Source organism: Mercurialis annua, linkage group LG5 (assembly GCF_937616625.2).
Source record: "Mercurialis annua linkage group LG5, ddMerAnnu1.2, whole genome shotgun sequence".
Lineage (NCBI taxonomy): Eukaryota > Viridiplantae > Streptophyta > Magnoliopsida > Malpighiales > Euphorbiaceae > Mercurialis > Mercurialis annua.
The window spans coordinates 15,754,529-15,778,616 of record NC_065574.1 but is presented as its reverse complement, the minus strand read 5'-3'; the positions used below and the strand labels follow the sequence as shown (position 1 = coordinate 15,778,616).

The 24,088-nt window shown below is 30.3% G+C and overlaps 3 protein-coding genes across 9 annotated transcripts; 2 read left to right on the top strand and 1 right to left on the bottom strand.

The window, feature by feature from the left end:
- Window positions 1-674: 674 nt before the first annotated feature.
- Window positions 675-5,849, top strand: LOC126679871 (thioredoxin O2, mitochondrial-like). Of its 2 annotated transcripts, XM_050374881.2 has the most exons (7): window positions 679-966; window positions 1,044-1,109; window positions 1,198-1,248; window positions 1,336-1,415; window positions 2,502-2,546; window positions 4,570-4,664; window positions 5,624-5,849. In XM_050374881.2, the coding sequence occupies exons 1-7, from the start codon at window positions 750-752 to the stop codon at window positions 5,631-5,633; spliced, it is 564 nt and encodes a 187-aa protein (XP_050230838.2). In that variant the 5' UTR covers window positions 679-749; the 3' UTR covers window positions 5,634-5,849. The 2 variants fall into 2 exon arrangements, with proteins under 2 accessions (XP_050230839.1, XP_050230838.2); XM_050374882.2 differs by lacking the exon at window positions 1,044-1,109 and having other exon boundaries at window positions 675-966.
- A 1,950-nt stretch (window positions 5,850-7,799) lies between these two features.
- On the top strand, window positions 7,800-13,238 carry LOC126682757 (DNA repair protein XRCC2 homolog). 6 transcript variants are annotated; one of them, XM_050378513.2, is made up of 10 exons: window positions 7,800-8,151; window positions 8,234-8,331; window positions 8,884-8,954; window positions 9,415-9,474; window positions 9,625-9,762; window positions 10,734-10,818; window positions 12,191-12,227; window positions 12,339-12,430; window positions 12,513-12,567; window positions 12,971-13,238. In XM_050378513.2, exons 1-9 carry the CDS (start codon window positions 7,833-7,835, stop codon window positions 12,534-12,536), a joined length of 924 nt encoding a protein of 307 aa, XP_050234470.1. In that variant the 5' UTR covers window positions 7,800-7,832; the 3' UTR covers window positions 12,537-12,567; window positions 12,971-13,238. The 6 variants fall into 6 exon arrangements, 4 of the variants coding, with proteins under 4 accessions (XP_050234470.1, XP_050234469.1, XP_050234472.1 ...); XR_007641506.2 differs by lacking the exon at window positions 12,191-12,227; XR_008790737.1 differs by lacking the exon at window positions 12,971-13,238 and having other exon boundaries at window positions 12,320-12,430.
- LOC126681583 (receptor-like protein 14) lies at window positions 12,773-13,971 on the bottom strand. Its single transcript, XM_050377129.1, has 2 exons — window positions 13,602-13,971; window positions 12,773-12,852 (listed from the first exon to the last, which is right to left on the bottom strand). Exons 1-2 carry the CDS (start codon window positions 13,969-13,971, stop codon window positions 12,773-12,775), a joined length of 450 nt encoding a protein of 149 aa, XP_050233086.1.
- Between the last annotated feature and the right edge of the window lie 10,117 nt (window positions 13,972-24,088).

The window sequence follows — 24,088 nt, the reverse complement described above, 5'->3', positions numbered from 1 at the left end:
AATTATTGACTAACAACAATTTTGTTTATGTTATTAGAACATTTTATCTATTATAAAAAATATTTGTCTACCGTGGTCCGTATGAGTATTTTCAAAAACCACCTTCTCATTTCTATACTAGTTTATTAAACCAAACAACATATGAAAAATAATCAACTATCATATTGGTTCCTTTTCATTTCTATTTTCATTCCGACTTTCATTCTTAATTTTGAACCAAACGCACCCTACCAATTCTGTATGATTTCTAAAAATATAATGTTAAATAGAATGTTTTTAAAAATTTAGAAATACAAATAAAATTTAGAATAAAAGAGTAACAAGTTTCAAAAATTAGAGTATTTTTTACAAATAAAGTTTGAGAATGAGTATTTCTACGACAAAATGCTTTTATATAATCACAATTTTAATTATTTTATAAAGTATAATTTTAAAAATAACTTGAACATTATCTATCAAATTTATAAATTTTATAAATATATTTAGTTTACATTTATTTTTAGACACATAATTTAATTTTTAAAAGTAAATTACAATGAAAGATTAATTATATAAAAAAAATTAATAATTAAAAGTTTATAAAAGTAAATTTCAAAACTAATTATATTTTGGAGTCTGATGTATTTGTGCAATTTATATATTTAGTGGACCAAAATATTTAAAATGATAGTAAAAAAAGTTTTTGCCTATTTCTTACAAATTCCCAACCAAAACTGAAGAAAAAGAAGTGCAGTCCAAGAACATAAAAAATGAAGGGAATCAACCTGATTCAAAAGATGGTTAGGCGCGGTGGTTTATCACTGAATTTCAGTTCAGTTCGCTGTTCTTCTTCTTCATCTCTTTATCAAACCACAATTGCAAGTCCAGCAATCAATGACTCATCATTAAAACCATCACTTTCCAATAATTTATCAGCTTACACTGCCTCAAAACTTCAATTCCAAAGAACCCTTTGTTCATCACCAGGTATTTTCTTTGAATTCTCAGTAGTAATAAAGCTGTAATCTTTTTCTCTAATGGTCTTTTGGGTGACATTATTTCAGATGATTCTAATGTTATGCTCATTAAATCAGAAGAACAGTTCAATAGCTCTATGAAAAATGTGCAAGGTTTAATCTTTTTCTTTTACCAGTCTTTATTATTTACTGTTTAACTGCATAAGGTAATAATAAGAGTTCTTGTTATGTATTGTATCAGACAAGTGTTTGCCAGCAATCTTCTATTTCACTGCTGTGTGGTGTGGACCCTGTAAGTTCATGGTCTATAATGATTATCTTATTTGTTTGTTATTTCTTGTTTTAATTGATGATTATTGGATATGAACTTGTTGTGCAGGCAAGTTCATAGCTCCAATTCTCAAAGAGGAAAGTAACAAGTACCCTGATGTTACGACGTATAAGATTGACATTGACCAGGTATTACTTAATGGTTTGTGGTTTTGTGATTTATATTCTATTATCTAATTTGATGATTCCAGTTTTACTAAGGAGTACATGAATTACTGTGTGAGACTTGGTAATCATTGTGATAGTGTTAATTTTTGTTAGGAGTGAAACATGGGAACACCGTTTGTTTGTTTTTTTGAAATTGTGATAGGTTCTTTTACATAATTTGTTTATTGAAAGTACTAAGATATTGTTACGTATGAAGAATAATATCAATTTAGCATCTATAAAGGTCGAAATTGGCATTGTTAGTAGAATCTTTGCTATTATATTTCGACTATTTGCCTTATCCTTAATTGCATATTATTAAATACGTTAAACTTTCATGGATCCTGAAGCCAATGAATAAACACAGTGCGGTCAATAGCATGACGGTATCTATATTTGTATAAGTAGAACTGTAGAAGTTTTATGCTATTATGTCAAAGTGATGCTTTTAGCCTATTAAGGTTATTGATAAGAAACATTGTCATATAAGACCCCTTACTTAACAATTATACACCTTTAAAAGGGTCATTCCTACAGCCTTACTTAAATCTTTCATTATATTGCATTGATGAGCCTAGTTATTAAAGGAGCGTCTGCAGCGTTAGGTGTAACAGGCGCTATGTTTTGCATCTCATCCACCACAATCAGGCGATACTATGTCGCTATAAAGCATGCCTTTGTAATTGTTTTTGTTTAAAATTAGTTTTTTCAACAAAAGAACTCGGTGAAATGTTCTTAAAAGACAATGATGCTTATGATGTGTGATGACTGATAACTAAAGTTCTTAGCTACATGCTTAGCTAATGTATTCCAATTCATAAGATTGTTTTAGATATTCCTAAAAGACAATGATGCTTATGGAGCTCTTTATTCTAGAACTATTTTGAATATACCTGATTGTTTGATGAAGCATTGCTATTTTGTTTTCATCATCATGGCTTTTCTGTTCCATATCACATCTGCATGTGGAATTTGTGTTCATGAATCATGATGATAGTGTTGTTTTTTTTATATTTATGTGGTCATGAGGCTATCGGAACATGGATTAATAACAAATGATGTTCACAGGAAGGCCTTCGGAGCGTATTGAGCCGATTGGGTATTAGTGCTGTGGTAAGCCAGCTGTTTGCTTCTGAATATTGAGTTATATTTTTCTTCCATACATATGCACGTCTATAAAGGAACTGACTGTATTTTTGTATCTCTTATTCTTTAATCTTGTGAGATCCTTCGTAATGTTCGATAGTAAGTACTTAGGCTTGCAATTAGGCAGTTATGAGTCCTATAATTAAGAGTAGCTGCTTCATGCAGCAATATAGAAGGTTTACTTTGTTGGGAAAGTTCCATTTCAACATTTACACCGTTTGGAATAGCTACATGCAACAGTGCAGAAGGTTTACACTTTGTATAGTTCTATGTTAGTCTTTGCACTGATTGTGTACTTCCCTATAAGCCTCTCTCTATGATATTACTTTGTATAGAATGAAAATAGAAATGTTTAAATGTGGAAAAGAATTTCCCTTACCTCCTAGGCACTGCAATCCAGATCCCATATTCCGAAATATGGTATTGTGCTCTGGAACTTTAACCAAATAACCAAAGAAATGATTGTGCTCTGGAAATATGGTATGTGATAGCAATCCAATGAAGTCTAAACACATACCGTATAAGTGTATGGGTATGAACTATCACATACTATAATGAACTCATACCCATACACTTATCATGTACCATGATGAACTATCACGTACTATAATGAACTGATAGTTGCATACAAAATAAGCTCCATACTGTAGGAATCCTCAGTAAGGTCTTCATAATGGTTTTTTTTCTATTTTTCTTTTTTGCTATATTTTGCTATCAATGTTAAGGAAATATGCTTCCATTGTAGAAGTGGTTTTTTATTTTGATAAACTATGGAAAAGGACCCAAGTTATTTTGAAGAAGTTCCATTTAATGGTAAAATTATATTTTCATAAATCTCACTTTGTTTTGTAGTTCTAGAGTTTACTTCATCAATCTTTCTGTCCCTTTCTATTCTTCTTAGATATTGTTTCTCATTTCATACCCGAATAAAGATTGATTAGCCAGTGATTTCTAACTGAAAGGCCTTAAAATGGCGGCCATAATTTGCTAAAAGCTGCTCTTTTGAGAAAGATCAGGAACTTTCTTTTCCTCACCTAATATGCTTTTACAAACTATGGTATGTGCTGATGCCCAATTTTAATGATTTTAAGAAATTTTACCTTATAATCTGTATTTGCTTTTGAGGCAGTTAATCTATGTTCTGATGGGTTTTTTTTGGCACTAGAAAGCAGGCATCTCTATTTCTTCTTCTCTGTTACTCCTTCTGATGTTTTTTTGGCTCTTTAAAGCAGGCTTCTCTAGTTTTCTTCTCCTTTGTTACTACCTTTTCTGATGTTTTTTTTGGCTCTAAAATAGCAGGCATCTCTAGTTTTCTTCTCTGTTCTTCTCTAGCTCAAGTTTATATCCAGTGTTTATAGGATAATAGAGTGATGAAGTTGATCTAATTGTCTTAATGATTTGGGGTGGGGATGTAATTCCTGAACCCTGCCATTGGTTAGGAATGAGCTTCTAGCTCCTGGGATTTGGCAAGATCAGGTTTATTGGCCCCACCTGCATCCAAATGAACCTCATTGCTATCCTTGAACTATCATCTTTATGTTTTGGTCATTGCTTGATCATTTATTCTCTCTCAGCATTGGTTATGGTGGTTAAATTTGTGAGTAAACAACTTTAGATGTATTTTACAATGGTGATATAAGATATCTTCATGAAGAATCTTATTTAATTCTGAACCCACAAGGTAAAAAGGTCATTAAGAAGAGTCATTGTAATCTGCAAACATGAACTTCAAAAGGCTTTTATTGGCTGCTATATGTCTTCATTAGAGATTTTTCTCTTATTTTGGCAATTGGAGTATGCTTGTTGTGTCGGTTCTTTTTCATGTTCAATTGTTTATTCTCTTTTGGGTGCCTGCAATTGCCACTTCATATAAATTGTGGTCTTTAGTCATTAATTTATTGGCTTGTTGTATTTTTTATGCTCATCTGCTATCACATTGGGAGGGATATGACCAACATAAAATCTATAACGATTATGCCTCATTTTGCAGCCAACACTCCATTTCTTCGAGAATGGGAAAAAGGTAACTGAAGTTGTTGGAGCTGACATTCAACAAATGAAGGATACAATGGAAGAGCTCTACGGGTAATTCTTAACTGATTATTTTCCGTTTTCCTTATCTTTTTGTTAAGACGGCATAAACCTGTTACAAGGGAGAAATGAAATTGCATCATGATAAAATAACTCTATATTCGTTCACTTTGATTTTTTATTCAGTTAAAAAAAGTATTAATACCAATACCATATATTTAAGAAGAAATTTAGGCATCTATTTATATTCTGTATACTGTCTGCATTTTGAAGTATTATATGTATAAAAAGTTGCTACTTTGACTTTGCATGCTCTCTAAAAAAGTTGACATATTAAAAGAACACCTTAGTGTCTACAATTTGGTTTGGTCTCATTGGAGATGATTAAACCAATGCGCTCAAAATGAACTATAAATGAATTGCTTTGTTTTGCAATCTATACCATATTGTAGTCATATTATTTGGGGCGAAATTTCATCTATTTGGCATTGGCACTTATATACTTGATGCAACTTTCTTGCTGACATGAACAATTATGTTTGGAATTTGTCTCTAGCAAGACATAAGTGGATTCATCCTGCATTTGTTTGCCCATGCCTCATGGAACTTTGGTGATTGTTGGAGGTTGAACATTGTCTCTCGCTGAAGCACAGTTTCCTAAATATACAAAAGCTACAACTGATTTTAGTAATTTTTGACTTGAATAATGAGTTTGTTTTCTTAAATCCGGTCCTGATGCTTTTCCTAGTTTTCATCCTACCTCAAACTAAATGTAGAAATCTCGAAAAAATGGTCTTAGAAGAGAACTTGTATCAAAGGGATGAACGAACTTGATTCAAACTAATTTATGTCTGTTCTTAATAATACTTGGCTCATGTCGTTTACCGGGATGTACTACTTTTAAACATGAGTTTCACTGATAAGTGCACTAAATTTTCTTGTGTGTAAGAATCTAGATGTAAACTTTTGGGCATTACTTTCTGAATGCTTTGTTTTCTGGTTTTGTTTTTCAGGAAAGATTAAATTGGAAATGGCTTCGAAAGAGCATTACGTCATCTTATGTTTATTAATCAGTTTAGTAATGGAACAATAGTGAGTTTCTCATCTTTTCTGTAATTTCTTCCCTTTTCTAATTTTGAGAGGCTATATTTATGGATGATGCATTCTTGACCTAATAATACCTGAGATCCAAACTTGGTGACTAAAGCCAAGCAATTTCGAGTGGACAAGTTTTTAAAAGATTTTGATTTTTACAAAAATGACTAGAAGTTATAGTAATTACACAAATACAAAGTTAAATGGAGGTCTTACAAAAAAAACTCAAATTTTCAAAATGTCAAGAATATCATAATAAGGTAAACGAATAATTTGACAAGGGTAAATACTAAAAGCTTCTAATGTATAATAAAAATAAGGATAATTAATAAACTCTCATAAAATTAGGTTGTATTGTAATTATTAGTTGGGTTAATTACATATAAAATCACCACCTTTACACGAATTTTCAAAAATAACACGACGTTTAAAACGTGTCAATCCAGGGCATCACCTTTCATTTCTTTTCAAAAACAACATGAACACGTTTTTTAATAAAATTTTGCTGACTTGGACAGCCGATGAGAGTGCCAAGTGTCACGCCATGTCAGCAAAAATGCCACTAAAAATGTGCCTGTGTTATTTTTGAAAAGAAATGAAAGGTGGTGCCCTGAATTGCCACATTTTAAAGGTCGTGTTATTTTTGCAATTTCGTGAAAAGATGGTGATTTTATATATAATTAACCCTTATTAGTTTCTATATAACTTTTAAATAGTTAATAGTTTTCCTCCTGACATTGATTGAAATAAAAGTCCCATTCTCAAAATTTAAATTGATTTTGAGCCTTTAACTTATCATAAAATGATAAAACAAGTCAAATAGCTATTAAATTAGTTTGTAATTATTTACTAAACAATAACACGCACATAATGTAATTAGAAAATGTTTTTAGCTAAACTATAACACACACAAACAATTCAAAAATTTTATTAAAAAAATGTAATTAGATTTAATATGTTTTTGATCGATTCGATTCAAAAACTCTAAAAATCACTATGTTTTTGGTATGTGTGGACATTTGTTATTTGGATACAGAAAAATGCAGAAAAGATGTTGAAGACTCCAACGGTATTTTTCAGGGAAACAAATCCGAGTTGCAAGTTAATTGGTTGTTTTGAAGAATTTACGGATTAACATGACACTTCATAATAAAATTGCGGATTGAATCATAATTTTCGCAAATAACTCATACAAATCCAAAAGTTTTGTGGCCAACCGAAGTTCCAATGGTCAAACTATTCTCAAGACTAAAAATTTGTGCATCAATTTGTACAATTCAGAGGAGACCAAATGTTGAAAAGCCTAATTGAACCCATTTGGTGAGAGTTGATGTTAATGAAGAACAGAGAAGAGAAAATAGCTTTTATGAAAGTTCAAACTTTGACAAAACTAATGGAGGAAGAGCATGAGGACCAACGAAACATTCTAGTCTTTGCGGAAGAAAACTATGTATTGTTGTTATATATAAAAACTAAAAATTATTAGTATTTTCAATTTTGTAGTTAAATCATGTTATAGAAATTTTTTAACATTGAATTAATAGGAGCTAACAGTGTTTCAATTTCGTGAACTCGCATTGCAAAAGGATTGTGAATGAAATTAAAGGTGTATAATGTCGATAAATTGTAGTAGTAGAAAGTCCCAATTCAACAAAGCTGTCAAATGTTGGCAAAAAAAAAAAACAAAGCTGTCAAATGTCGGGACCAAAATATAAAATTTGTCAAACTTTTAACAGAATAAATATACTTTCTTCGTCCCGATTAACAATTTTAATTTTATTCTATATTAAAATGATGTCTCATTTAAGATATTTTTCACAATTATATCTAAAGTTTGAATTTTATTTGTTAAATCTAAATCTTTACGTTTCAATACTAAATTTTATACTAACAATTCTTAAAAACTAAATAATTTTTTTTAAATTTGATTATAATTGATAAATGAAATAAAAATTTAAATTTAAAAAATAAAATTTAAAATTTTGAATACACAACAAAACTTTTTAAAATTAAAAAATTTATTGGTAATAGTTAAACAATAAAAATGTCTAGATTTTAAAAATACATTTTTAAGAAATAGAAGTTCCTGCTTTTTGTTTTTTTTTTGAGTTCGGGGAGAAGAAGAGAATGGGAGCAGCAGTAAGAGAGTGGCTAAACGGAGACGAGAGCGGAAAGGAGATGCTGATTAGGGTTTTCAGGGAGCGCCCCTACTTACATCTCCCACCTCCTTTCCACAAACTACCGCTCCGCGTCGGAAACGTAATCGAGCTCTTCGGCTCATCTCCTTCCGCTAAAACTCACATTCTCATGCACTCCGCAATCTCTTGCATTCTCCCCCTTCGCTACGGCGGCTTAGCTCTCCTACTCCTTTTCATCGACTTGGATTGCCGGTTCGACGTTCTGCGCTTCTCTCACTTGCTCAGATTTCGAATCGCCCAAATGAATCGTAAGTAAGCGTTGGGTTTTGCTGTTTTTTTTTTAAAAATTTTTACTTAAAATTATGTCTGAGAGGATTGAGATGGAAGCAGATGACGAGGCGGATGAGGAAATGCTATTAGGAGAATGCATGAGACGGTTTCTCTACATCCGTTGCTATGATAGCCTTCAATTTCTTGCAACTCTCAAGGTTTGATTGGTTTATTTTGATTAATGAAAACCTAACAACTGCATTTGAATGAAATGTTGAATTCAGTTAAGTCAGGCTCAGTTCGCTCAAATAGTTGGTTAATTGGATTCGAGCTTGAAATTCTGTTCAGTTGACTTATATAGATGGATTGTTTTTTATCTGATATGAATAAGATTAGCATGCGTCGTATTATGTGTTGATTAGTTTGTGTAATTTATGAGCAATATTGAATTTATAGTCTACGAAGCTACTTAGCCATGTTTCGTTTAGTCTATATAATTTATTGGCAATGTGTAAATATGGTTAGTGTGCGCCCAGGCCTAATTGCTCATTTTAAGGTACTTGATCATAGGTATTATATGGCTTGTCGAAATTTTGCGGTACTTGTTTTGATCGGATAATTTGAGTAGATAAATCTCACTGATAGTCATTTAATTTTTTTCATTCTTAGTTATGGTGGATTGGATTATATTTTAAATTGATTCCATCTAAGCGTTTATTAATCTGACAACAATTTCTCAATTACCCTTTTTTTACGATATTGGGTCATAGACTATACATTATCAACTTCAACGGGAAAGCGAAGCTCAAGGAATTACTGTTAGTTGCATGATGATTGACAGGTTTGCCACTGGAATACAGATTGCTAATGTGTTTTCATCACCTTGCCTGTTCATATATTCTCATTTCTATTATTTCATTTAGACATATTATTGCCGCCCCTTTAAGTTTATTTTAGTCTAAGGGCGCCCTTATGAATTGAAGGAAAATGAAATAATAGAGGTGGACTTTTTCTTCCTAGTGGTGGGTAATGTTTTCTACTAACCAATTGCATATATTTGATTGCTTTTCTAAAATATTTGGACATTGATTGGGCAAGCATTGGAAATAGCTTTTATTAGAAGCAAATGTCTTGCAACCTCTTATTAGTTGAATGAGTTTGTTCATTGTTGATTTTTGTTGCGAATCTTAGTGGGGTATTCACCATATTAAAAATTTGTAATAAATTATAATCATATTATTAACTGTAAAAAATTATCTAATGCAATTCTATTTGCTGCTTTTCCAATCTTTTCCCTTTAGTATTGGAGCTTTTCACTGGAATGATCGAGCTTCAACATCTTTCCATCACGGGGATAGCAGGTGATTTTATCTCTCGGTTATATAACTCTTGTTCAATTCTAAAATTTTCTTAATTTAAAGGAAAAGTTAACAATCTGTACACTGTAACTTGTTATTCTTATTTACCATATTGAAGGACTTTGATACAATCATGGTATGTTTGCCACATAGGAAAGGTCTCTCTCTTCAGAATATCTGGGAAACTGTTGTTCTAGAGATTAAAAAGCTTATGCTGGTGCATCCTATGCTTGTTATTGCTGCAAAAGGAACCATTTTTAGGAATCAATCTGCAACAACTAAGATAGGATGGTGAGTTCTTGGGGGACTAATATGATTTTACAGTTATAGTGTATTGTTGTTTCTATTTTGAGAGGTAGATTACTTATTTGGCTTGTTGCGGTGAAAATGCTGCTACATGCATCGATATGAAAGTTATTAGAGATGATAAAATTATATGCAGAGTCTCACCTAACAGCTTAAACTCTCGGTTGTTTGATATGGTATAATAGTCTTTCTGATTTGAGTCAATAGTAATTTCCATTTTGTTAATTAAATATTTTAGGCACAAGGTAAAATAAGTCTATGCTTGTTCATGCTTCATATCTAATGGGCATTCACGTGCGGAGGTGTGTTAAGAGATATTAAATCTATAATTAGATGCTCGCTTAACATTTTAAACTTTTAGCTTGATTTGTTATTTGTTTCTGTTGAGTGGCAAGAACAACTTTTTGCAACTTGCATAAATTTTTCTCTCTTTTCCCTGTTCATCTCTTATTGGACAGTCTTGTTCCAGTTACAGCTATTATTTCCATATGTCCAATACATTCGATGCATTGTAATTTTTATTTAATAAAGTTGTTACAAAAAAATAAAAACATTTTGCTATAATTCATTCATATGTGGCATGACCCTTAATATAATTTTCAATCTGTCAAACCTGATAAATGGGCAAATTTCTAGTTTGAATGTCTACTAGCTTTCCCTCATTCCTACATCGAATTTGGGACGAATTGATGTTTCCATGTATTATAATAGCAATTAGATTCTTGCATAATAGTCTTGAAATGCTTACATAATTTACCCGTCCTAGCCCTATTTATTATCACATCTAGTTCCTTTTAAATAGACATATTGCAATGTATGTTTTCTTAAGCGTTACGACGACAGATTCTATCAATGAAAAGTTATCGTCATTCACTAAATCTGTTATGAGCCAGTTCCTGACATTCTATTTGTTATTCTCATATAATTTGTTTACACATGATAATTGTTTGGGAAAGGAATCTCAAGGGTCCATCAGTTTCAAGTGTACCAACTAATATGAAGCAATTTGTGCATCGTGAGTATATGCCTTCTGTCTGGCAGGTAATATTCCTTGATTTTGTGTGCTTTGGCCTTTTTTCCCCCTGAGAAGCTACTATATATCCCCTGTTTAATAAAACTTTTGCTCCATCTCATGTTGTCTCTCCTTGTTAAATTCTTTTAATTGGCTATCATATTGCATTAATATCACTTGTGAGTCGTGAAAGCAGCTGATTATTTAGATCATTCATTGATTTCTTTGCAGTCCACAACTTTTATGAATTGCAATGCATTAGATTAAAATCTTGATATGAATTGAACACATTAGAAATCATGTGTAAATAACGTGATTGATAGGTGACTAAACCCACTTGTCTGTTTATGAAAATTTCAAATCGTCAAAACAACTATAGAGCACTATAAATTGTGGTGCAAGTTAGACATGTATAAGCTGAATTCTTCCCTTAGCCTAATCATTTTGTGAAATACTAATATTTGAATCAATACTTATTTTGATAGATATACTTCCAAGTCAAAGATGTGCCATATTTGTTTTTATTTGTTATGCACATTATGAAATAACTCTATCTTTAAGCCTTGTTTGGGTGGAAAAAAAATCTAAATAATTGAATTTAAACTGATTTTAGTTTAAATTAAAAGGAATTGATGAGCTTTTCTATTTTAAGAAATTTAGGAATGAGAATTAGATTTATAATGTGTAAGGGGTTTACCTATACTTTGTAGTCAAAATGAATTACAGAAAACTTGAGTACGTGATCTTGTAGATCATAAACCATCAAATTGTAGGTATTATAAGATTCTCCAGGTTTCAAATCCCTCCATCAAAATGCATATTAAAGTTACCCAAGACTATATTGGCACATGTCTGGTGAAAAGATTCGCTAGATGCAATTGTTAGTGAAAAGATAATGAGTTATAGGTTGTTAGTGTTACTAATTTTACTGTAACTTGATTTGGATACTCGGTGAATTTAATTAAATTCACTGTGTAACCAACAATTGTTTTTGCACTAGATTTCTTTACTGATGTATATCCCGGTCCTGAGCCTGGGGGAGAAGGAGGAGTATTGTGGTAGGTTTGTGACAACGAGCAAAAAAACTTATGTCACATTTCATGGTTATTAAAGGCAAAAGGTGCTCCGAGGCGCCAAAGGGTTCTAGTGCCTTAGCCATTTACATTATATGTGTATTCTATCTTTTCTCTCTTCTTTCCAAACCATTTACGTGTTATCTATTTTATTTTTCTGGCTTGGCTATTCCGCCTAGCTGAGCCATTTACATTTATGGCACTACTTTTAACTAGTAACATTTGTTGGGACCATTTTTAACTCTTAAAAGACTATATAATATAGAGATTACGATTATAAAAGCGGTTTTTATGCGATATTAATTACTTGTCTTTGGGGTTGATGCAGTCCTTTGTCACACTCAGAATAGTCGTGCAAGCCAAAGGTTCAAATATTTGCTATCAATATCAATAATTTGACTCTGTTATCTTTTTTACGTAGCCAGCCAAATTTTTTATATCCATTCACATTCCGCAGTTGTGTTGTTGCTTTGCAGATGATCATAATCATACTGAGAGAAACCGTATATATTCGTCAGAATGGTTACTTCCATCACAGAGTTTTGTGGATAACTTTATTGTAGCAGAAGTAAGAAAATGATACTTATTTAGAAACCAAGTTGTTCCTTTTCATGTTGCTGTTTTGAATAATAAACATTGGCAATGTGCAGGCCGGTCTCATTTTTGTTCCATGATCTGTGCATGTACAAACACAAAAGGGAAAAGGTACAAAAATGAATTCAATATATATTTGTATCTCAACTGCTAGACACTCAATGATTTCCGAGTTTTGAATACGACCCTTGCGCTTTTGAAAGATGAACTTTAAACACCCCCAGTTAGCATGGATTCATTTGTTCGTTAACAAAGTTGAAGTAGAAAATAGATGTATTGATTAATAACGACACAGTGGTAGTCTATATTTTTATTTTTACCACATCATCCCATTTTCTTCTTTGCCCTTTTCTTTAAATCTTTCTTTCTCTAAAATGCTCAACTTTCCCTCACTTTCTGTAAGAGCACTGCAGATTGAACTATTATTTCCCACAATTTGACAATGTAATTATCGAATTGTAGCAATTTTAACCCTCTCAGACATGCTTATATGTTGATATATATCATGATGCAGGTGGTGAAGGTATACATTAATTTGTTGCAGCACTTAAGATATCTCTGTAAAGCATAAAGTATAGGTTGCCCATACTTGTAATGGCAGTGGATCTAGTCCGGATTAGCTGTTGCTTTAGGTTATTAATTATGTTTTTTTTTTGTTGATAATTTTTTTTTGTATCTTATTTCAATCTGTAACTTTTAGTGTTACGTTTTGCACTCTTTCTGGGTATTTGGTTCAATGAAGAAATGGATTTTAATGCCACTCACAACCGTCTTTCGAATTCCTGACAGTTCTCTCTTATTTTCACCTTTCCCTCATTTTTCTTTCTTTACCTTTCCCTCGTTCATCCCCTTACTTTTTCGTACTCCTCGTTGCCACTGTCTTTACCTCAGTTTCCTCTATTGCAGTTGTTTTCTTGCTTTTCATTTTCGTACTCTGTCGCCGTCGTTGTTGCCAATTAATTAATTTGTATACTATATACGCAACTATCACTAATTTTTTGTGATTGGTACGAACATCGGTACATGAACATTTACACATCACGTGAACTTGTTTATATTAAATTCATATACGCTTAATTTCGTGCTGTGTCTATAATTGCCAAGTCGAGTATTATACGCAAAAGGATAAAGTGATATACATGTACCTGCATTGTGAGTCCATGCATAAAAGCGATTGCAAGATAAATTGAGGGAGACGAGTTCTTGAAGAGGATGAAAGATAGATAGATTTAGAGTACAAGTTGTTCCTGCAAGCCGAGTTGTGTGATTGAGGAAAATTGCAGTGACGCTGTTGGAAGTAGCACTGCATGTAACTCTATCCCAATCACAGCAATTGCCCATTCCATCATCAACCCATGAATCCAGATTGTCTTGAATCTCACAGTTTGAGTTCAGAATACTATCTTTAATCTCTAGCAAGCTTATTCTCTCCTTCTCCGAGCAACATTCGTATCCTTTCAATTGTATCAAAATTAAAACAATACATAATGAAAACTTTATCAACAATCTTTCCATTTTTTCCAGGAAGAAAAAACAAAGTGTTGTAGTATTTCATAATGGAAAAATTTTTATGTAGACTCAGTCTACCGCGTCATCTGTGAACTAAGTCAATCATATTATAACACTTCATTATCCCAAGTCTAAATAAACTAGTGAAACACTTTGTTTCTGTATTTAGCTCAGCTCGTTGTTTGATAGCATATTAGCAATTTTGGGCATAATGATAATGATAATGAAATCCCACCTACTAAACAGAGAATAATTTAATGGAAATTGCACCCTTTACGCTTTTTTCTTTTTTCTTTTTAAATATACCTTGTCAATTGTGTAATTTACAAGCGTGCTCTTTATTATCTTTTGGTTTTCATATTTACGCTTTTTTGTTTAGACTATCATATACAGCCGACCCTCTAATAATTAATACACATAGTGGATCAAAAAATTATTAACTATTAGAATTATTAATTTATTGAATTTGTATAAAAAAAATTATAAAATATAAAAGATATTTTAAACCTTCTACATTAATAGACCTAATATTAATACTATATAATAAGAAAACTAACTAAATACACTTTACAATCACTCAATTTAAAAGAAATATTTTTATATTCAATTTAAAAAATATCAATTTAATATCGAACCAAAAAATAATTATCAAGAAGTTGTATTCGTAAAGTAAAATAATTTTTAATATCTTTTTATACTAATGATGTTTCACTTATTTTGACATGTTTATCTAATAACTTCCATTGAGATTTCTCAAATGAATAAGAAAATTATTATTTAATGGTATTTTAGCTTCCATTTTGTCAATGTTATCTCAAATAAATCATCAATTGTTATATATTTTTTTTTAAAAATCTCTCTAATAATTAATATTCATATAGAATATATTTTAAATTTTATTAATTATTAAATAATAGAATTATTAATTATTTAACGTGGAACGATATTAGTTCTCTCAATTTTTTATTAATTATTATAATTATTAATTTATTGAATATTAGCTATTAGAGGGTCGACTGTACTATATATGTTTAGTGGAATTGTTATGCACTTTGAAGGTTCTTTTAATCCCCGCTGCTTTGAATTTTGTACAATCAGTGTTTATTTTGTTTTTGTTTATTATGTGCTAACTATTTTATATGCTATAAATGTTTAATTTTTTTTAATCATTATTTTTGCCCTAAATTTTATTTTTTATTTATATTTCATTTATTAATAGTTTTTATTTTTTTATTCAATTTTATTTAGTTTCTCTTTGTTTTTCATTTAATTTAATAATTTAATTTCTGTATTTTTTATCAATTATTTTTTTATTTTTTTTATTAATAAAATAAAGATAAAGATAAAGATAAATTCGTTTTTGTTATGGCTATATTAAGTAAACAACCACATAATTGATATTGATATCAAATTTTATTATTATACACATGTCTTTTATAATTAATATACTTGATAATTTTTATTATTATACAAATGTGGAGAAAACCCTCCAAGAAGTCTTCTGCAATGGTTGATGCATGATGAACATGAAATTACATACTGTAGAAGGATTGCTATAGGTTAGTTTCAGGCTTATGCCTTTTCATTTTTGTAACAAAAAAAAGTGTTTGGTTTATAAAATTTGCATACACGCAATTATTTAAATCAAACTATATATATATATATATATATATGTATTAAATTGTATTAATTGATTTAACTTCTCCCACATCCTTAAAATTTAAATAATATAAATATCATTTAAAAAAATAAAAAAGATCAAATACATAAAATATATATCTAAATTTAGATGATAACTTTCTATATGTGAATAATAAATAATGAGTAATCAACAATCAACTAACGAGCAACTAACAATCAATTAATGATTAACCAACGAGCAACAAAAAAAGCAACTAATGAGCAATATTTTAAAAAATAACCAACGAGTAATAAAAAAAACAAACAACGAGTAATTAAAATTGAAATCAATAAAATTTAATTTTCACACATATCCTCTTTTTATTTTAATTTTAATTTTCACACATATAAATTATTATTTTTGAAATTTATTTATAATTTTTATTTATTAATTTGTCTAATTTTTCTATTTGAATTATTGTTATGGTAAAAAAATATTAAAAGAGAAAATTCTGTTTTAAGATGAAAAATATAATATTTTTAGTTATCTTAATGCTAACTCTTCTAATACCAATAATAAAGAGAAAATTACATCTGATATCCATTTTTTTTAAACTTTATAAAACTATTCTTACTAAAGTTTTATTGACAAACGTGCATGATTTGTGATTATTACTTTCAAATGTATGCTTTTTTATGTAGCTTTTAGAGGGGAATTGGACGAATTAAATGCTGCCACGTAAGGAGGGACAATGAATAAGGTATAAAATGGTGGGTTAAATAGTATTTTTCTTTTATGTATATGCATGTGATTTCCTTTTTTGTTTCTTTAACATTGATTTTTTTTTATTTATAATTATCAATTAAATTGATTTTCGTTTTCTTATTTTTTTTATCACTTAGATTTGAATTTATTACAATTTTAACATAATCTACTAAAATATATTTTGGATTCACTTTAGAAAAAAATGGTCTAGATAGTATTGTTTTTCTTATTCTTTTAATTGTTTAACTTTTTATTTAACTTTTAAAAATAATTTTTATTTATAAAAGTGTACATTATTATTTTTTATAAGCAAATATCATTTTTATTTTTAACATTTTTATTTTTATTATGAAACACTTGTTATTTTAATTTATTATTTAAAAAAATTATAATATCATTTTTAATTATAAAAATTCTTATATGGTATCATTTATTATTAAATTTAATTTCAAATCAGTTTTGATTACTCGATAATTAATTTTGCGGTGGTTGGTGAATGATTAATGAGCTATTAGTAATAGATAAAACTTTAAACATGTGTGTCTGAACTCTTCATTAGATCTGATGGCATGAGAAGGATTAATTGTTTTTCTTGCACTTATTAAATCCACATAACTGTACAATATTCTTTAAAACAATTTGTAAAAATAGTAGATAATAAATATATATCTGTTTGTAGGTAAATAAGAATAATCAATTTTTATAAGTGATTATTAAACATGAAGGGAAAAAATGATTTACAATAAAAATAAATAAAAAGCAATTAACAATCAATTAACGAGTAACCAATGATCAACCAACAAGTAACTAACGAGCAACCAAAAATCAACCAAAAGAGCAACTAACGAACAATAAAAAAATAATCAACTATCAGTTAAAAATACAATCAATGAAAAATTAAAATTAAAATCGAATCATATTTAATTCTCATACATGTCTTCCTTTTTATTATATTTTTAATTTATAAATCATCGATTTTAAAATATATTTATAATTTTTAAGGATATTGAAAAAACAAATCCCAATGTTTCACGTTTTTAGAGATTTAACCAACATTTAAAATTTTACGAAATAAATTTTAACTTTTTCAGTTTTGCATTTTATAGCCTCGTCCTGAATTCCGACCATTTTATCATCTTTTTAAGGCTACAGATTGCAAAAATACGAAATATTGGGATTTTATTTGCAAAATTTTAAAACATTCGAATTTGATATGCTAATAATATGGCTGCCACATATGCAAATAATGGCCGAAAAACGATATGGAAACAAAATACAGAAAATGGAAAAGTTAGAATTTATTTCGTAATATTTTATATATTAGGTTTAAATTGCAAAAAAAAAACGTTAAGATTTGTTGTGCCAATACCTTTAATTTTTATCTACTAATATTTTTAATTTATATTATGGTAAAAAATATTGAAAGAGAATCTTATTTTAAAATGAAAAATATAATATTTTCGATTATTTTGATGTGACCTTCCTAATATCAATAATAAATTAAATAGCTAATTAAAATGAATTAATGTTATAATTTGATTTATAGAGTTTTTGGTAAGAGAATAATATTGGATGCATGAAACAGGATTAGGTTTAGACACGTGTAGATAACATATTAAAAAAGCGTATAACTGTATAAATTTTATTTACAGCGTATCTTTGCAATTTAAATCCGCTTATTTTATATATTTGTGAAGAAGTCCAATAATTTATTGAAAGTGGTCCCAAACCTATAGAGCTAAATTAATACTCTGAAATTTTATTAATTTATTATGAAACGTGATACAAACAATTAATGGAGTTATGTATCTCAATTTCTGGAAAAACGAACCAAAAACATGGGATGATAATATGAGCGGAGGCTGGGTTACCTTGGGCTGTACTGTTGTTACTTGTTCATTTGATTTTGTGATTCAACTCAACAAACTCAGGAGCTTTTGGAAGGAGAGTGTGATGATGTTAAAATTCACCCTCTGCATTGTTCTATTTTTTTGGCCAAATGTTATAAAAAGACCAAAATTTTTATAAAAGTTTCACAAAAGTCATGACATTTCAATTTTGTCGATTTTGGTCAAAAATAAATTATTTGGTTTCAGTTGTGGCAAACTCTCAATTTGATTTCAATTTGCCTATGTGACACCTATGTGGCGCCTATGTAGCATGCCAAATATTGAAAGGTCAGGACTTTTGTGAAACCAAATAATTTATTTTTGGCCAAAATCGACAAAATTGAAAGGTCGGGACTTTTGTGAAACCAAATAATCAGTTTTTGGCCAAAATCGACAAAATTGAAAAGTCAGGACTTTTGTGAAACTTTTGTAAAAAGGTTTGGCCTTTTTACAACATTTGACCTTTTTTTTATGCTACAATAATATTATGAGCATATCCCTACCTAATAAATTAATTATATGTATACTATTAAATTTAATAATATATAATCTAAATATATTCATATTTCTTACAATAATAAAATAACTATATTCTAAAATTAATATATTTATTAAATGATAAAACACATTAAAATATACTTTTTGTATTTAAAAAACACCAGTGATTTATTCAATATTAAAAAAAATTAAAATATATTTATTAAACAAATATAAAATTACATATTAAAATTAAAATAGTCTATTGCAATCGCCAATTTAATTAAAAACACAAACACACTTGTGAGCGGAGCGGGATTTGGGCCACTCGCCCAGACTTATGGCTGATTTCGGATTTGAAAAGGTTCGAAAATGGAGTCGTCATCTAATTCAACTAGTAAATGTCTTTATACCGAATAGATAACCTTACTCGCTTATCGTGCATCGAACCAAAAAACCGGGTTTGTGGACCTCCCCGAGACTCATGTGCTTAACTTATCTGTTACTGGTTTTATTTACCGAACATATTCGTTTGTTCTCATCTCAACATACAATAACAGTACATAGGATATGGTGCTGGAAATATAAACAAGTCTGGAAAAGCAGTAAACATGTTTGACACGCATATGACTCGATCTAGACTGGTCATGCAAAACAAGTACCTGATACTCCTAAACATACATCTAAACTTGGCGGTTTCTAACAAATAGTAAGAGTCTAACTGGTCTTGATTAATTACATGCACAAAGTCTAAACCGGGAGTCTAAATTTAATTGATTTTATTAGGTAATCTTGAATTCCCTATACAGCCTTTTACTACATTTTTTGTAGCAGTCCTAAAATGTCTAAGTGATTAGCTGAAATTGATTTGATTTAACTAATTTAACGTGGTTAGTCCTTTAACCTGTTAATAATGGATTTGGCATGCTTTTTGAAAGTGGTAAACATTGCAAACGTGCTTACGCAGTTGGTATGCATATAAGGTGAGGTATAGTTTTAAACCTCGTTGTCTTTTGAGTGCCTGGCACTCGCGCGTGTTCGACCGTCAGTGTGGTCAGAGCTGGTACTTGGATTGAACACAGAAGTTGTCCATCTCATCGATACGATTCTATCAGTTTGAACCGGGATCGATTCCGAATTTGGGCGGTCCTTGAACTCGGCCTGGATGTGTCTGCGTTTGCCGGTTGTGGGCTCATGGGGCCGGTTTATACTTTATGTTATATTTTTGGATTTCTAGGTCAGGATTACATCGGGTCTGCCTCCACTACTAAAAAACAGCCATTTGGCGACGGATTTTTCCGTCGCTAAATGGCTAAATTCCGTCGCTAAATGAGTTTAGCGACGGACAAAATTTGGTCGCCAATTTTGCAGCGACGGAATAAATTTTTTTTGCGATGGATTTAAAAAAAATTTGCGACGGATTTTGCGACGGATTTAAATCCGACGTTAATTTTTAAAAATAAAAAAAATTATTATTTAATTAAATCGTAAAATGAAATATTATTTAAACGGTCAACCACCGTCACACACCCACCGGCTATACAACACACACCTGCACTGACCCGCAAATATCGCAAATTTTTCAACTTCCCAGTAGGTCACCCATCCTTCACATTACTCCCATCCACTCCTCTTTAACTTTGTAGTTCCCCTGCACGTGACTCCAACTTATCCAGCTCAGATTCTTATTTTATATCTATGTATATTATATTTAAATATAACAAAAAGTAACAAAAAGGTACTCCCGCAATTTACTCCCGCATTATATAAAATAATTTTTTTAAAATAAAAATAAATTATTTTAAATAAAAACAACAAATTATTACTATTACACTTTACTCCAACATTCTAATATAATAATTTTGTTATAAATAATTATTTATAAATAAATAATTATTTTATTAATAAATAATTATAATAAATAATTTTTTAATAAATTGTTTAATAATTATTATCGTTTTAATTAATAAATATTGTTTTAATAAATATATTTTTTAATTATAATTTTTTTAATAAAAATAATACTTTTAGCGACGGATTTAGTAATCCGTCGCTAAAAGTAAGCATTTAGCGACGAATGTGGTATTCTGTCGCTAAATGTATTACTTTTAGCGACGGATTACAAAATTCGTCGCTAAAAGTGAAAAACAAATTGGCGGGATGAATCCCGCCACTTTCCGTCGCTAAAAGTGGCGGGATTCATCCCGCCAATTTGTTTTAGGATTTAGCGACGGATTCAAAATCCGTCGCTAAATCCGTCGCAAAAAATGATTTTAGAAATCTGTCGCTAAAATCCGTCGCAAATCGATTGTTTTCTAGTAGTGCTCGTTACAGTGCATAAAAGTAAAATACATGAAATTCTCTACGTCTTGGTTTAAAATGGGTCTAATTCCGAGCCTAAACGAGTCCAAAAACCTAATTGCAAGTCTGGATCGAGATCTGGAAGATCTGGAAAAGAATTCTGGGGAGAGGGGGACGAATATACGGTTTCGTCACCCACAGTGTCGGCAGCGGCACCGTGTAATTCCGGTGTCGGAAGTTTGTGGCGGATGCGGCGTCTGGACCAGGGAGGACATCAGATCATTTCTACTCGTTTTAGCTCGTTTTCACTCGCTTTAGCTCCGTATTTCGTGCAAAAATAGAGAAAAACGCATAAAACGAAACAAAAAAAATGCAAATATGACAATTAACAAGTGTTTAAAATTGATTTTGAACACCAAAATAGCAATTTACTGCAGTTTGTAGGCAAATATATTCATGGCAGATACACTCAAAAACAACCTAAACATGCATTCTAGGCGTTTTAATTGACTGGGATTCTGGAATTGAGCATACAAAATGTCACGACCCAATTTCATGAATCGTGACCGGCGCTAGAGCATGGGTAATGTAGTACCAACACCCATAGCTAGCCTTCCTTATATCATACAATTACAATAAACCTGCAGCTCGGGGGGCAACCGAGATTTCAGCCTAATTCTAGCAGTTATAATATTCAACATTTAAATTAACATGCTTTCCAATTCTGAGTTGTAAATAGGCATGACATAAATAATTTTGACTAGTCATATAACATGCCAAAGCAATAATAATCCAGTCGAACCAATCCGACAAACAACTAGAATAAATAAAAACGTCTAGTTACTACTGCGGTTTAAGAATAAAATGGTTTGATATAATGAAACCTCAGAGAAAAGTAAAGACGAAGATCACCGGACTCTCTCAGATCATAACTGTGGGAAAAATTGGGAAAACAATGGGGCCATATATATTGAGATGAGTTTATACCACTATTTACATTTATCACGTGAAAAACCATTAAAACCGTTTAAAACATTTAATAACAATATTACGATTAATAGTTGGAACCCTAATCCACAATTCTAAATATATATACATAATCCAATAGGCCTAGTCCCGAGAGTTAAGCTACATCGAGTTACCACTGTCCACACTTATACCATATCCAGAGTCCCGAGAGCTGAGTTACACCGAGTTACTCTACCTGGTCCCAAGAGCTATGCTCACACCGAGTTACCACATTTCACAATATACCTTACCCAGATCATTACCGGTGCGCACGCAGTCCCAATGATGCCCATTAGGTAGCATGTTCCAACTAAGAGCCATAATATAAAAACAGTTCGAAGTATACGTAGAGTATATAATTAATATTAAAATAACAATTTACTTAATAAAGCGGTAAATAGTAAGTACAAACTCACTGTTTGCTAATCCACGTGATAACCGGCAAGCAATTAATCCTGGTTCGTCTTTGAAGCACGAACAGAAGTCGGGTCTAGACAATATGAAATAGTTATTAAAAACGGACCCTAACTCTAGAGAGTACTAGACACCACATAGGACTAGCACAAATAACACGTCGGAATAAAACAATCCAGAATAACACAAAAATATCCAATATGTAGAAACGCCCAATTAATACAGGTCTATTGAGTTCTCGCTTAAAAGTCCATTTCATAAATATTACTCCCTCCGTCCCAATAGAGTTGTCTACTTTACCTTTATCACATAGTTTAAGAAAAGCAATTATTGTTTATGGGTTTTGTAATTTTTTTCTTACTTTTCTTGTCATACCCCTATTTAATATAGGGCCCACTTATAATTTACTCATCAATGGATTTTAAATAGGGGTAATATAGGAAAATTGAGTGTAATAGTTTGCTACTTTTTGAAAGTAGACAAGAGTTTTGGGACAAAAAAATTTCTCAAAGTGGACAACTCTATTGGGACGGAGGGAGTATTTAATAGTCTTTAAATAATAATTAGTTTCCAAATAGTTGATTAGCCGAGTTACCAATACCAAGCTAACCTCACTTGTCGGATGACCCAAGTCTAACCCGACTCAACACGTTTATCAAATATAAACCCGAGTTTATATTTATAAAATAATTCGATAAAATAATAAACCATTTTAAAAACAGAACTCAATAACTTCAATTTCAAGTAACCCGAGTTACAACCAAAACTTAACCATTTTAAGTTTAATTTTTTTTTAGAGACTAAACTGTACTTTAGTCAATTTGATATTCAAAATCAAATTAATTACTTTTGTTTATAATTAAAACAAAATATAAAGTTCATAACCAAAAACTTACTTAAGTTATAAAAATGTTCAAGGGCTAAATTGTAATTTAACCAATTTCATGCAAATTGATATTCGAAATTAAATATAGATATTACAATTCAAAATGAAATATAAGGTTATAACCAACAACTTAATAAGTTAAAAATATGTTTAAGGGCTAAATTGAAGTTTAGCCAATTTTCAAGCCATTTAGATATTCGAAAATAAATATAATTACCTGAGTAATTATATTAGCTTAATTTATGAATAACTATCGTTTTCAATTTATATTAATTATAAATCAAATCAAAATCCTATTTATTAACAAAACAAAAGGTAAAACTAACTTTAAGTATTTATTTGATTTAATAAAAATATTTCAGTGATCACAACGAGTAATTAACCATCCCCTTCATTCAAAACAAACACAATCCCCGCCACACATGACTCTTAAACCATAACTCCATTTTAAAACAAAGCAGTAGGCATAACTTCAAAACAAAGCTTGTATTTAACCATCTTATTCAAACAATAGCATGAGATTAAGGTTTCCAAAGCACATGAATCAACCCAAGCAAAAGCAAGAACTAATCGGCATAATCAACATGAACTCAACGAAGAACCAAACGACAATTTAATACAACGACATAACATAAATCAATCAGTTCCGCTAACCCAATCAATCAAGGATGTTAATTAACGTAATAGTAATCAACAACATGAAACAAAATCATCGGCAGTAAAACGTTTAAACCCAAAACAGTTTATATGAACAAACAAAAT

Coding starts and splice junctions, on each gene's coding strand:
- LOC126679871 (XM_050374881.2), top strand. CDS start 750: ATGAAGGGAATCAACCTGATTCAAAAGATGGTTAGGCGCGGTGGTTTA. Junction 967..1,043: donor AACCCTTTGTTCATCACCAG/GTATTTTCTTTG, acceptor ACATTATTTCAG/ATGATTCTAATGTTATGCTC. Junction 1,249..1,335: donor TGCTGTGTGGTGTGGACCCT/GTAAGTTCATGG, acceptor CTTGTTGTGCAG/GCAAGTTCATAGCTCCAATT.
- LOC126682757 (XM_050378513.2), top strand. CDS start 7,833: ATGGGAGCAGCAGTAAGAGAGTGGCTAAACGGAGACGAGAGCGGAAAG. Junction 8,332..8,883: donor AATTTCTTGCAACTCTCAAG/GTTTGATTGGTT, acceptor ATTGGGTCATAG/ACTATACATTATCAACTTCA. Junction 10,819..12,190: donor ATATGCCTTCTGTCTGGCAG/GTAATATTCCTT, acceptor GGGTTGATGCAG/TCCTTTGTCACACTCAGAAT.
- LOC126681583 (XM_050377129.1), bottom strand. CDS start 13,971: ATGGAAAGATTGTTGATAAAGTTTTCATTATGTATTGTTTTAATTTTG. Junction 12,853..13,601: donor TGCATGGACTCACAATGCAG/GTACATGTATAT, acceptor GTGCTCTTACAG/AAAGTGAGGGAAAGTTGAGC.